At 32.2% G+C, this 14,890-nt stretch overlaps 1 protein-coding gene across 6 annotated transcripts in view; it reads left to right on the top strand.

Annotated features, from left to right (window-relative positions):
• The first annotated feature begins 2,496 nt into the window (after positions 1-2,496).
• rg (A kinase anchor protein rugose) overlaps positions 2,497-14,890 on the top strand; it is a 195,719-nt gene continuing 183,325 nt past the window's right edge. For 5 of the 6 annotated variants that reach the window (XM_090165484.1, XM_090165483.1, XM_090165481.1 and 2 more), the window contains exons 1-9: positions 2,498-2,854; positions 6,734-6,838; positions 8,593-8,719; positions 11,074-11,174; positions 11,259-11,354; positions 12,128-12,249; positions 12,324-12,450; positions 12,934-13,053; positions 14,444-14,590. In XM_090165484.1, the coding sequence (XP_090021610.1) occupies positions 2,696-2,854; positions 6,734-6,838; positions 8,593-8,719; positions 11,074-11,174; positions 11,259-11,354; positions 12,128-12,249; positions 12,324-12,450; positions 12,934-13,053; positions 14,444-14,590 (1,104 nt within the window). In that variant the 5' untranslated portion in view covers positions 2,498-2,695. Of the gene's footprint in view, positions 2,855-6,733; positions 6,839-8,592; positions 8,720-11,073; positions 11,175-11,258; positions 11,355-12,127; positions 12,250-12,323; positions 12,451-12,933; positions 13,054-14,443; positions 14,591-14,890 lie in introns of all 6 variants that reach the window. The other variant, XM_090165482.1, reaches the window with a different exon arrangement.

Genomic DNA, 14,890 nt, shown 5'->3' with positions numbered 1-14,890 from the left:
ACCTTGGATTAATAGGGCATCTCCCATTATTTGGAATTATTAAACTGGTCACCTTCTGTTTTTTTGTTATTATTTCGAGTTAATAAACTGGACACGGTAACCAGTGACCCCCCAAATTTTGAATAAATAAACTGGTCTGAGCAATTAATTTACTGGTCTTTGACCACCTGACCACCGTTATTTCCAATGCTGGTGGGAATCAGACTGATATGCCGAAATTAATAGTTTTAGAAATAAAAATAACATTTTACCCGAAACTAAACTTCTATTGTTTCCAAAATTTCTCGATTTCTTCAGGGATTCACGATTCGGTCAGAGATTTCGTGATTTGGTCAAAGATTTCGTCGTCCAAATGGACTAAAGAATGCATGGATTTTGCATAAAAACCGCGAGAGGCGCATTTATACAAAATAAATTCGGCAAATATGGATCTGCTTTTTTTTACAGAGGGAAAGGCATTGGCAGATAGCGCATGCGCAGCCAGGGCCGGCGGATAATGTGGGTATGGTGGGTAGAAGTACCGACCCGGGAAATTCCGGGTGGGTATTTTACCCACCCGGAATTGATGTCATCAAAGTCGGTACTATGGGGATAGAGCCACGGCCATTGTCACAGAATAGCTAGGTTTCCACAATTTTCCAGGGACTACGTATTTTTCCTATCCCCTCCTTGATTAAGTTAATTCATTCAGTATAAAAACTGCAGAAGTAAATTTGTAAAATAGGTTATTAAATATTAGTTTTTAATTCTAATGAGACAAGCGTGAATAGTAAAATGCAGTCTTCCCAAAAGGGCAAATCACAACTTAAGCATAGACCTTTGACAAGTCTTTTCATTTCCTTCGCGTCCATCCCCTTTCTATTTCTGAAAATACGGTAAAGACTGACTTCTATCGGGAAGTGATGCAGAAGTTAAATACAACACTATCTTTATCTCATGCTTTAAATATCGGTGCTGTTGAAAACCATGCACGCGGCACTGCCCCGATTGAAATAGATTAAAGTAAATCATCAAAATCAAAATTTAAAAATACATAAAATGCCAAAAGCATAATTTTCATAAGTGTATTTAAACGTTAATGTTTGTCGTCATTAGTCTCTTTGTATCAAACATTTATATAAAATAGTTATTAGCTACCTCCCGTTGTGAAGTAGGAATTAAAAGTGCATATACATACACTATAAATTTTAGAAGGTAAACGATACTAAATGTATATTACATATATGATATTGAGTTGATTATTTGGTTAGTAGTGGGCTCTAATGTAAGTGTTCAAAAAATAAATAACTGATTCTCCCTAAACTGCTGATTTGACACCAAAGCCATAAAGTCTCCATTTATTTTTTAAATAATTGTAATTTAAATAATCGGTGCCTAATTTTAAGGAACGAAGTCTTCTACCACAAATTGGGGTAATAAAAGTACCCACAGTTGTCAGTACTACGTTTTATAACGTTGTCTCTACCTTTCTATATAATTGAGTTTAAATATTAGTACTCAGATCCTTCAAACATCGTTACACGTAGCCATATGAATTTTAATAGCTACATGATATCACGCGTCAAAATATTTGGAAAAATTGTTGAATCAGTTCATTTCCGAAAATGCAAAGCGCAGTACAGTTTTTGCATTGCGCAATTAATACTATGTAATAATAAATTTGAATATTACTAAATTTTTGTAGTTTTTACCTCTATCAATTTCTCTTAATTAGTGTTATATAGGCCTATCTTTTTATGTAGGATAACCCAATAAATCCGCCCCCCCCCTTCTTCTGACTACCCACCCGAGATTAACACGATCCGCCGGCCCTGTGCGCAGCAGTTCTTTTATCTATAAGATAATTTACCCCCTGCATGGTCACTTGCGTTGCCCTTTCATGGAACACGCGACAATAGCCTATTGTCAATAGGTGATTCCCAAAAATATTGGTGGTCACATGATTTGGTTACTTTCTGAAGTATGGAGTATTTCAACGCGTGCTCACTTTTTAATTTTCCACGCACGCGCAAAACCACGCGAGCACCAATCTACTAATATATCAAGAGAATGCCCCCCAAAATTCAGTCTTATGTACATGTATTTGTCGATATTATATTTCGGAGCAGAACCTAAAAATATAGTCAGCGGCGTGCTTAGAGGTATCGCGGCCCTGGGCGAAATGCATGGGCGAAACTGAAAATTGTGAGTGTAGCGGCCCTCCGGTATATACATCCCTATGGTAAAATTTTAGTGGCCCTGGGCGACCGCCCTGCTCGCCACCCCCTAAGCACGGCCCTGAATATAGTGATGGAACGATCACGAACGCTCGAGCGCGTCAAATGAACACATATAAGAAAAAGTTTGTATTGTGACGTAAAAACATATTTTATATTTCTACTTGTTAGGAATTAATTTAACTAATATGACGAAACAACGCTTTCACGATAAAATTGTCAGTGTTTGCGACACAATGTTACGATTATTATAATTATCTAGTTAGTACGACTCTATGCTCATTTCCAGCCTTTGTGGTTTTTATTGCCCTCTAGTATGAAATCCGGAAAAATTCAAATATAAAATAATCCTTAAACATGGCGACGTCTTGTAAGCGGTTCAGCGCATATGTTCCTCGTTATTTATGTTTTATTTCGATGCTTTTTAAACGTTAAAATGAGTATCTTTTTGTGGTGTGTTTGAAAGAATATTTGGAATTATGGAGAATGTTATTGAACCCAGTGTTCCGGAAGCAAAACGTCCTGAAGATGTTATTAAAATGCCGCTCAATGACAACCTAAAATTCGCCGTCCTCATAGGGTTGGTTGAAGTTGGTCAAGTGTCGAATAAGGAAGTGGTCAATACTGTTCTTCATTTAGTAAGTTCGATTATAACTAAGTGATTTTTCTGGAGTTCTTGGTCCAGTTATTTGACCGGTTATAATAAAGTTATATGTATTAAAGTATTTTAGAATCGGTGCTCAGTAATATATAAGCCTTGGCAACTCATACTTGACACTTATTTATTCATACTCAAATAAGCCCCTTGATGAATGGGCGTTTGGTTCACAATTATAACAAATATTACACCAGTAAGTAAAATAATCGCTAAACCAATAGCATCATAAAATGGAAGAGAAAAGTGAAGTACTGGATTTTTGGAAAATATATAAATATATGTAATTTATACCTAAAAATCAAGCAATATATTTCAAATAGAGGATATGTTACTAACTTTTGTTTATCTCTGAATTAAAATTTGCAACATTATAACACATTTCAAGCATGGGAACTACTTACCACATTGACTTCTTACACCTAAGGTGAAAGATCCCAAGAAGGGAAGAAGGAGATTAGAAACCTTCAGTTTCTCTTAAATGGCAAAAATAATCTATAGAGAAATAAAGGGAAATGATTTTACTTAATGCTGCATGGATTACAAATGTGACAATTGGTTTCTCATTGGTTTGTTTGAGTGAGGGCTATGTGACCTTAACAGCTCTGTTAAGTCACCTTTTGGTGATAACCGTCAATCTAACTTGGAAGATTACAGAAGATAAATGAATGTTGAGTATATTAAATGAGACTAGAACAAATGTAGAGTTTTCAGTGAGGCTATTTCTTTTGGAGAATGACTCGCCTAAAAAAAAAAGGTTCCTCATTTTCTAGAGTGACCTCGAAAACCTGAGGCCTCGTTTGTAAGGATGATTCTTAATTTAAAATTTGATTAATTTTTTTTCTTGATTAAAAGTTTCTTTGAGGTGCAATGGCGAGATAAAACGGGTATTTGTCAAGCGTTTCCAGATTCCAAAAATTAAATTCTATTTATAAGCTCTGAAAATTATTACACAGCTAAAAATTAGTGATAAATTGAATTTTGTTGGAATATTTTTTTTAAATTTGGTTAAAATTATATTTATGATAAATAAAGAATTTTTGTAACTCTTAAATCAAGGTGGCTTATTTACAAAATTGTTACTAAAATATATTTCAAGTTACAATTTTAACCAGTTTGCCGTTAAAATAAAAAACTTATATGTACATTTTTCTTTCCAAATTATCAAAAATAGTGTTAATACAAGTTTAAGTACAATTTTGGGGGGAGATTTTAGACAAAAATTTAAATATTTTGCTTGTTAATTTATGTAAAAAAAATTATAATTTGTAACTCTTTTTACCTGACCTATCATTCTGTCTAAAAAGTGAACAGGGTGACTACTCTTCCTGTATTTTATAGTTTTTCCTATATTTTATATTTTTACCTATATTATATATTTTTCACTATATTTTATATTGTTTCCTATATTGTATATTTTTCCTATATTTTATATTTTTTCGATCCTTGTGGGTTTCCTTTACGATTTTATAAAGTACACGATGTTCAAAACAAAAATGAGAATAAAGTAGTAATAGTCCTTGTTTAATAGCAATAAACTTGCTTGCTAGATTTTGTAAGAAATGATTACAAAATGAGTCCTTAATCCTTAAATAAACGTTTACTCACTACTGGCAAGTTACCTCAAAAAAATCGGCCTCCATCAGTGGCTGTAGGACGCTGTCTATAGTTGGTTACCATGATAACTATGGAGCTAATTTTTTCGAGTTCCAGCAGGAAGGGCGTAAGCTCTATTAGACTACGCGCAAGGCAGTGATTTCGAATCTAGGGAATGAGGTTCAAATAACACCATTTGTATTTTCCTTTATTTTCCAAAATATTATTAAAAAAATTTCCTATAAATCGAGCTCAAATTTCCCATTTTCCTATATTTTTCTTGTGGTCACCCTGGAGTGAATTTGGTCACTAAAAACTTCTAATGCTCTGTCACTACCCTTGGAGTACACCAAAGCAAGAAATTATAAGGTTGTCACAGTACTTGGAAAACCTAGAATACCTGGAAAATTGAAGGAATTTGAAAATCGTTCCATAAGTTGACGGATTTTAAGTACGATTATAAAAGTAGGAGAAGGGTTTCAAATGGAATATTTTTAATAAAATATAACTTAAAAATTGCCTAATTTTGTCATATTTAAAATAAGTGTGGGCATTTTATAGGACTGAAAGCTTGCTTAATTTTCTTTCGGTTGCCTACTACCATCGGCCTCCTATGAATTTTTCAATCTAAAATTATCATCATATCTGTATAAGAAATTTGCATTTCTAAATTTTATGTAATCATTGCATTTTTTAGAATGGAAATTTTCCTTACCATATCTTGTATTTGATAAATTTTAATATATTATCCTCATATAATCAGATGTTGTGTTCGATATCATCCTTTAAAGTTTTAAATATAATTTCAGTGTTGCCGCTAGGCATTTTCTGAATGTACCTTTATAGAATACGGAAATGTACTTTTTGTACTTTCGCTTTAAAAAACAGGGCATCACCTACTTTGGTATATTTTTAAAGCCAACAAGTTTAAATAGATGGCGCTTAACTTTATTTTTTCTCAGAAATGTTTCAATTTTAAATTGAAATGTGGTACACCCAAATTTTGATAACTTTGAACTTGCGAGTCTCAAAAGCCTAATTTTGTATATGATTGTAAATCTAACCTAGTCAGGAGCTTTTTAAAGGTTGTTTTTCTGATAATTTTACGGTTTTGAAAGACCTCAAAGGAAAATTTCCCAAAAATTCTGAAATGTACTAAAATCCTCCTTAAAATTTTAAAAATGTACTTTTGTACTTGGTCATTTCAAATCGTACCGAAAAAGTACAAATGTACTAGTTTCGGCAACACTGGTCTGGGTTCCCTGGCAAAATTCTTTTATTAAAAACACTAAAAACTGATAGTTTTGGTACAATTGGAGGTAATGCAACTATTAAACAATTTTGTTCAGAGAACTCCAACTATATGGTTGGCATTTTAGGATTAAATAATAATAAACTGATTTAAATAAGATTTTTTGAAATTTATTGTTTTTTTCAATAAAAAATTTATCTAATCCTAATGAAATATAACTAATACTTGGCTCAGTCTTATTTGGTTTGGTTTGGAAAATTATGTTATGGGAAATATTTTTTATTTAATAAATACTCAGTTTATATTTATGTATGATTCCCCCAATAAGCTAGTATCAATTACTGTTATACCAGCTTAGGTGACAAATTAGGTCATTATAGTGAACAGAGAATTTAAGATTTAGTTCCTAAAGTACCCTATGTTTCAGTAAATCTGGGGAAAGCACCATTGATTTAAAATATTTTTATACTTCTGTTTGAGAGCAGTTTATGAAAAGGTGAAAATTGATATTGATTTAGATAAATAAAAACTAAATAAGTTTTTGGGGTCGCCTTCTTAGAAACTACGTCAATTTTTGTCATAATTTAGTTCAAATTCATATCTTATTTTGTATTAAATTTCTTCATATATGGGCAGTATTTGTTTCCTTTTTTACTTTTTTTGACCATCTTTTTCACTGTAATTTATTTAAAATAAGTGTTTCCCGTGGACCAAGAGCTGCAACAGTAAAATAGATATACGTACACAAGAAGGATTTAATGTTAACTGAGATTATGAATGTAGCACCCTGTTTGTCTTGTGTTTTACACAAGAAAAACCAGGTAAGTGGGGATTCGCAAATCTCATCTTGTAGTTTCGGGCTCTCTCTCAACTTCTAGGCAGAGAATATCATCCATTAATCATGAAAACAGATGATAGGTGCGCCTGCATATTCTCAGTTAACGTGAATTCATTCTATGCTACCTCTTTTGGGAGGTGTATAAAAATATTACTTATATTTCCAATTTCTTACAGCTGGTTGGTGGAGAGTTTGACATGGAACTTAACTTCGTCATTCAGCAAAATCAGAACATAATTCACATGCTTGACCTTTTGGATCATTGTCCAGCTAGTCTTCAGGTGATTTTCAAGTCCATCTCCTTTTAAAATGAAAGATTTCAAAGAGACTGATACAACATGAATGTTTTAATATACTGAGTTGCAAAATTTTTAGATCATGGAAAATAATTTTACAATACATGAGGTGGCAGAGTGGTTAGAACTCTAGTGTTGCAGCCAGGGCCGTCGCAAGAACCTTTGTTGCCCCAAGCAAAATATTTTTTTGCACTTCCATTTACGGCCACTTTTAGTTTCCATTTCATTTCACATTGTGGTCACCACTATACACTGAAAATGTTAAGGGTTTTGCGTCCCCCACTTTAGAATTTAAAATCAATGTTGGGTTTTGAACCTTAAAACCCCTAAATACGCCTTTGTGCCAAATAATGAGAAAATTCAACTAAATTAGAAGCTCATTAAAAGCTCTGATAAATAAAGGAAAATTAAGAAATGCCACTTTTCTTTCTTAATGAAAGTGAAAACAGAAATACGCCTTACGAGATTTTCAATGAGCTTAAAATAAAAGGCGTACTGTTTTCGTTTCTTCATTAAACAAAATAGAGCTGTTCCCAATGAACGTGAAAACCGGAAATCGCTGTAGTAGAGTTTTCGATGAGAAAGAAGTGAGGCTCCTTTTCTATTTTGTTTCATTTCACAATGATCATGAAAATGAGCGCTAAAAGCGAGGGGTGTAGTTTTTGTTTTGCAAGGATCGTGGATATAGTTGAGCGCGCTATACTAGTATTTACAATGAGCGCAAAAAGAAAAGTGCCATTTACGTTTCGCAATGATCGCCGTCTTCATGGACAGAGTTTTTTATCCATAAAAGCTTAAAAGCAAGGGGTACTATTTTTCCTGTTCCTAATGAGCTTAGCTTTTTTATAATGAGTGCTAAAAGTATAATAGGATTGGAAATTAAATCGTTTAAAAAACTATAAAATACGAAATAGAGGAATAAATAAATTTTTAGCCGCCCCTTCCCTTTGAATTTGGCGCTCCAGGCAACTACCTAGCTGTTTTGCCTGTATGTCGTGATATCCCTGGTTGCCGCATGAGGAGCATTTAGGTTCGATCTCAACTTTTACATGGCACTGGGTGAAAACTCGAAACAAATCCTTCTGAGTTCTTTGGTTTAACCTTTTCATAAAAACCTAAGGTTAACTGTAATAGTAAGTGTACTGAGCTGTAAATTGACTCGCTTGGTATGATATGCTTTCCACCACCCTCCTACGCATTGTAACCCGCCCACCTAGAATAATGGCATTAAAAGTTACTACTGACTTGGGCCTATGCTGGTGCCTTGGGTATTAGCCAAGGTTATTATTATTCATTAATGTACTTTTTTTATTTAATGTTAATATATATTTTTAACCATGTGTTCTACTATCAGTCTCTTTAAATTTTAAGTTTGTCTTACTAAATGTACCATAATTTTGGGTGGATATATGCTGCACTGAAGGATAATCTTGTTCCAAAAGAAAAATTAAAATAATTTGCATCTAACAGCACCTGTGATTTAGGCATTCCATTGTACATTCTCGCATTGACCACATGTGTGGAAATTGGAATTGCCTGTCGGGTTATTGTGTATATACATTTTCCTGTTGATGACACATGGAAAATTGAAGCATTGAAAAGTTTGACCCCCACAATTTTTAAAGATCGATTTAGTACTATATTCGTATCTACCTGAAATTATGGTTTATTGTTTAAAAAAAGTTTGGTTTCTGTTTAATAAATGAATTCTGCTTAACATATTTTTTCATGACTTTTAGGCGGAAATATGGAGTGTATTTATTGCTATTTTAAGGAAAAGTTTACGTAATTTACAAGCTTGTACAGAAGTATCGCTTATAGAACATGTACTAAAGAGGCTTCCTCACATGGAAGATGTAGTGGCTGGTAAGATCTTAATAAAATTTTTCCATCTCCGATAATTTTTATCTTTAATCTAAAGTATCATTGGCTAATTATACTTCAGGATTATCTAACCAATTTTGCATTGCACCGGCTATTTTAAATTTAGGTACTCAAATAGGTACTTCCATAAAACTCCCGTAGCTTCATCCCTTGTGTAACCCAAGCAGGATCACTGGACAAAATATTTTTGCTTGCTTAATTACCAGATTAAACTGTCTAGCCAGGGAAGCTAACTATAATCCAAACTCCAGTAATCTAGGTTCGAAATTCAGATTATATTTGTTTTTTCAAAAAGGGAAAAACACTGCAAGAGTGATTGTCAACACAAAAAAAATCTGTTAGATCTAAATCTTGGTTTCCACCAGAGATGGGCACACCTCTCAATGACTTACTCACACTCACTCTTAAATTAAAAATTTGAGAACTACTCACATGTGCACTTACTCCAGGTCACTTTAAAATGTAATGATAATTCTAACTCCAGCACTCAAAACATTTTTTTTAATTCAAAGAGAACTCCTCTGAAAACTCATTAACTATTTAATAGCAAAAATAACTACTCCTTTCACTCACACTAAGTTTAGAAACACAATCAGCTCATTTGATGTTCATAGTTTTGGAATTATTTCTGTATACAGGGGGTTTTGTAATAATTGAAACCGAGTCTAGAAATTAATGCTTTATGCGATGTAGGGGGGTGGAAACATTGATAACCAGCTGATGCTACTAGCCACTTAGGGAAAGGGAGGAGGGAACTACGTAGGAATTTCCCTTCACTGTTGCTCTCTTTATTCTTTCTCTATGGTCCGAGTAACTCTTAAGTGATACTCTAAAATAATAAACCACTCACTCACTCACTCCACCTAGTAGACAAGTTGGAATTTATTATAATTTTATAATTGGCGGTTTTAAATGACTACTCATCCCACTCATCATTATTTATTTTCAAAGATTTACTCACTCAATGCACACCCTCTTAATTTTTTTAAAATAAAATTACTCATTCGCGCTTGTACAATTTTTTTTATTTAGACACGGCTAGTTCCTGCTCATTTGTGTTATAGTATATATCGCACTCATATGAAAATGTTGAGTATCTCCTCTCAAAATACTCATTTCACTCCACCGTGAGATGAGTGCACCCATCTCTGGTTTCCACTGAAGAGTGTAACTTAACGTTTCTCTACTTTTACACTTAAACAAAATATTCAAAACTATTATTACACGCACTAAACTTAACACAATTTTTTTAATTGTACACTCTCCATAGGAGCACTTAGAGTTCATTTTGAAAAGTAGAGTTATTTCTTAGAAATTGAAAATATGCCCAAGGTTTTCATCCCTGACCTGGACTGGGTTTGATAGTAATTTTTTGAGTGATGTTTAAAAAAAAATTGTCTTAATTATTTTTATTCAATTTAACTGTAACTGGTCAAGAAAATATTAAAATCTTGTAAATTAGGAAAAACAATTTCAACCCATTAAATTACTCAGCATCAAACTTATGTTGTTTCAGTAGAACACATGCTTTTTCAAAATCTGCTATTTTCTCGTGGAATATACATTAATTAAACCCTTATTCCTGATCTCAACCCATACAATACCAATAATTTATGACAACGCTCTAAAGGGCCACAGAATCCTTTAAATTTAAAGGGTAGGACTAAAAAAATCACATGCTTTAGGAAGCAGGAAAGTATGTCTCATTTACTTGACGTAAGGAGCTAACTGATTTTTTTGTGGACCTTTAAGCCGAAGAGCAAGGATAATTCTTACTGCTAGAAGGCCATTTGCAAACGTTTTGCGGTACCCAATGAAATTCTACGACGCCTAAATATCCTTGTGTTGATTAAAGTTTAGTCAAGGTCATATTTAGCAAAATTACATATTGCCTCAACTATTATTTCTATTTTTAATTAACCCATATGAAAAGGTGTACTAGGCACAAATTTGTGTCGCTTTGACTTGAAGCACATAATATTTATAATTTTATAATAAATACAAATTAAGTCCCATGTAGGGGAGCTAAAATTTTAACGTAGATGTATGTGAAGTGGTGTGTATTATCATTATTATTAGCATTATTAATTAATTTATTTATAATCGTATAAGTTAAAATTTTTATTTACCATGGTTTAAAATATTAATTTAATTAAATTAATAGTTGTTTAAAGCATGACTGAAGTATCAGTCATGCTTTAAACAACTATTAAATTAATTTATTTATGCTATAATTTTTTACATTTATGTTCATTAAGTTTTGCATTGTCCCTTTGCCGCTTAAATATGATACTTATGCATGGCTCAAACTAATAAATAAATATTTTTTCTTATAGATTTACTAATTGAAATGATGGGAGTCCTAGCCAGTTATAGTGTTACAGTTCATGAATTAAAGCAATTAGTCAGTTGCATGAAAGCAGAAAATAGCAAATGGGTATGAAAAGATTTTTATTAATACTGAAATATTGTTTTTTTTGTATTTCTGTGTTAAATAACTTTGTAATTAATATTATTCTAGCCGAGACATTCTGTTAAGCTGCTCTCAGTTTTACGTCAAATGCCACAAAGACATGGCCCAGACACATTCTTTAGCTTTCCTGGAAGGAAAGGGGCAGTAAGCTTGAATCTTTTATTTTTGTATTAAGGCACGCAATATTGGTTTTGAAATAACAAATACTTTAATTTTTTTATTTGAGCTACTACCAAACCCTAATAACGTTCTACTAGACCAAGACTCTTCCAGTTAGTTAAATGTCTGGAAAATTTTAATAAAACTGTCAGACAATTATATGTTAGGACGTAGTTCAATGGGCTAAGTTATTGAAGGCCATAGGATCGGAAGTTTTTAGAAAAAGACCAGTTAGATTAAATTGAGTTTTAGTATTTAATTTAATTTAACAGACTTTCCAACTTAATAAATATATAGGACAACTTCTGATCTAAGGGCATGAGCTAGGTTTGTTTAAAAATTATATAAGCTTCAAGCAAGTTTTCAAATTGTAAAATGCTACTATGTTTTATTCAATTTCATTTCATAGAACCCCCTTTTGAAATTGACAAAAACAATGCACAGATTGATAGCCCAAGCTAATTATCGGCAGATTTGGTTGCATATGATGTTCAAAATTTCAAAGCTCATTATCAATCTTAGAAAATTTACTAACGTTTACTTCTAGTCCATGTATTTAAATCCCTAGATCTATTATTATTTACGCAATTCCTTTTAATTTAACTATGATATTGTTAGGTGTTGGACAGTTAAAAGTTTCAAGTTACTTGGCTCACCCATTAATACACATAATTTACAGTTTTTGCAATCTATTCTAATTCATAATGAATTAAACTTTAAAGAAATTTTATAAATTCATTTAAATCATTTCTTTTCAGGCAATTGCCCTTCCTCCATTAGCTCGGTGGCCGTATCAGAACGGTTGGACTTTCAGTACATGGTTTAGGTTGGATCCTATCAATAGCGTGAACATAGAAAGAGAACAACCATACCTATATTGGTTAGCCGCATTATTTTCTTTAAAAGATAATGTTAAATTAATTGTTATATTTTCTTGTTCATTTTCTTTTTCAGCTTTCGAACGAGTAAAGGTGTTGGCTACTCTGCTCACTTTGTTGGTAACTGTCTTGTGTTTACCTCCATGAAAGTTAAAGGAAAGGGATATCAACATTGTGTAAAATACGAATTTCAACCTAGGAAGGTGATCTATATTTTTTATGCTTAACTGCCATGCTCTTACGTGAAAACTAGCCATTGTTGATACGGAAAATACAATGTAGCTGAATGGACAATTAACAGGAAACTATAAATGTATACACTTGTATTGTCTATAGAATTCTTTGGTGGCACTGATGATTCTCATAGAAAATAGCTTAGTTTATAGTGGAGATTAAGTTTGCGACTTGTTAAGTTAGACTCGGCTCTTTGTTAGGTCTTGTCATGAATAGAAATTCACTAAGCTCCTTTATTCTATTTTTAAGCATCTAAATAAGCACACTTCTTGAGCCACTTTCAGAGAATGTTGCCGATTCATCCTTATACATTCCAAGTGTATACTTATATAATTTGCTGCTATTAACCATAACCTTAACATGACTTTTTAATAGTATTTTATTAAGCGATTAGACAAGTGTTGATGAATTGGTATACTGCTAATTTCATAATTTTTTTGTTTTATTTCTAGTGGTACATGGTGGCCATCGTTTACATATATAATCGTTGGAGTATTAGTGAAATAAAATGCTTCGTAAATGGGCAGCTAGCCTCGGCTACCGAGATGAGATGGCTGGTGAATGCAAATGAGGTATATTATGTATTATATGTTACTTTACATTTAACAATAGCGTAAAATATGGTCATTCAAGAATGGCCTTGTGTTGCGTGTGTTTTTGTTTGAAAACATTTTATTATTATTTTATTTTGGGCCTGATTGGTGCTAGTCGTTAGATTTATTTGGAATATATTTCCAGTAAGCTGAATTTTGATATAAGAATCTTATTTGCCGAAGCCTTGAGCCATAGTATTGTTAATAATAATAATAATAATAATAATAACGTTTGAAAATATTATTTATTATAACAAAGATAGTGACAATTCTTTTTGTCTGATTCACAAAATCAACTGGAAGTGTCGTCAATGTGTACAATGCTTTAAATTATAATACTTGTTTTGATCTCTCATCTTATAAAAGTAAGGGTACGGTGCTCGAAGTTATACCAGTAAATTTCAATTTGTCTTCATAGCCTCATGCACACGTGTTCAAATACAAGATGAATGTTTAAAATTCATTTGCTATGCCTGTATAAAGGGAAAGTGCTAAACTTAATCTTGTAGCATGAGCATATCCACACAAATAACGACTAGCTAGCCACCTTACAATCCAATCCATAACCATGGTTGTAGCTGGTGTCAGCAGCCATATGTAAATTTCTTTTAGCGACATTTTCTGAGAGTGTGATTAAAGTGTCTAGAATATTCGTATTAAATTAAAATGGTGCTTGTTTTATAGGAATCCAGTGTAGTTAAATGTGTTTTTCTGTTAATTATTATCTTGTTCAACTTTAAATGCGCAAATTTGGAAAAACTTTATGCTTCCCTTTTGAAAAAGCAGTAATGTAAAACCATTTACTCTGGACTGTAACTCTTTCCAGTTGATATTGTATAAAATTACCATAAGTAGGTAGTCAATTTCTTAGAGCAAATATTTGTTAAATAATGGTTTTGGGTTAATTTCAAGATATTTTTCTAGCCTTTAAAACTTCCATTTTTGATCCATTGACAAGTTTCCAATAGGTGTTTCGATAAAAGAAAATTAAAAAAATATTAAAAGTGTTTTTCTCTGCGTCATGAGATTAAGCTTTTTTGTACTTAATTGATATTCCTATAATTTTTTTGAAACTGATTTACATAGGAGTCCAGTTTAACTTACATAAAATTTTGCCTAATACATTATGTCATTTTTCCTTTCCTTTTAATGGCTTTAGCTAGTGATGTAGAAAAAACATTTACACATTGACCCATGTTTTATAGAAACGCCTCTTGGCAATTTTTTAATTTATCTGTCATGGTTGAATCAAGCTATACTGTAATTGTCTTTTTTTAATCAAAAAACGTTTTTGTTAATTTGAAATTTGTTGACAACTTAAATAGCCAAATTTTGTAGAAAAATTTTAATTTCTTATTTATTGTTTTAGCCTTTTGATAAGTGCTATATTGGAGCAATTCCAGAACTAGAGGAAGAACATGTGTTTTGTGGCCAAATGTCAGCAGTTTACTTGTTTAGTGAATCGTTGACAACTCACCAGATTTGTGCAATGCACAGGCTAGGACCAAGCTACCAGGTATTTTAATCATTTGAACTTTTCTTTAAGTAGCTAATGAAAGTTACCTAAATTTTTTATCGACATAAAAAAATTACATGAACATAAACCATGGCATTGACCATGGATAGTAAATAAACTAACTTATCCATTTAGATAAAAGATGGTTTTAACTTTTTATACATAAATTACTGTTTCACTTTTCCTTTAGACTGTATCCAGGTAAAGATCAAAGTTCAAACTTTTAAATTGAATAACCTGTGCACATGATCAGTTTTATCTAATTTTCATAATAATAATCTTAATGGAGAATGAGAATCC

This window comes from Leiobunum rupestre, chromosome 2 (assembly GCF_980474605.1).
Source record: "Leiobunum rupestre chromosome 2, qqLeiRupe1.1.hap1, whole genome shotgun sequence".
NCBI classification, from domain to species: Eukaryota; Metazoa; Arthropoda; class Arachnida; order Opiliones; family Sclerosomatidae; genus Leiobunum; species Leiobunum rupestre.
This window is presented reverse-complemented; position numbering and strand designations above follow the sequence as displayed.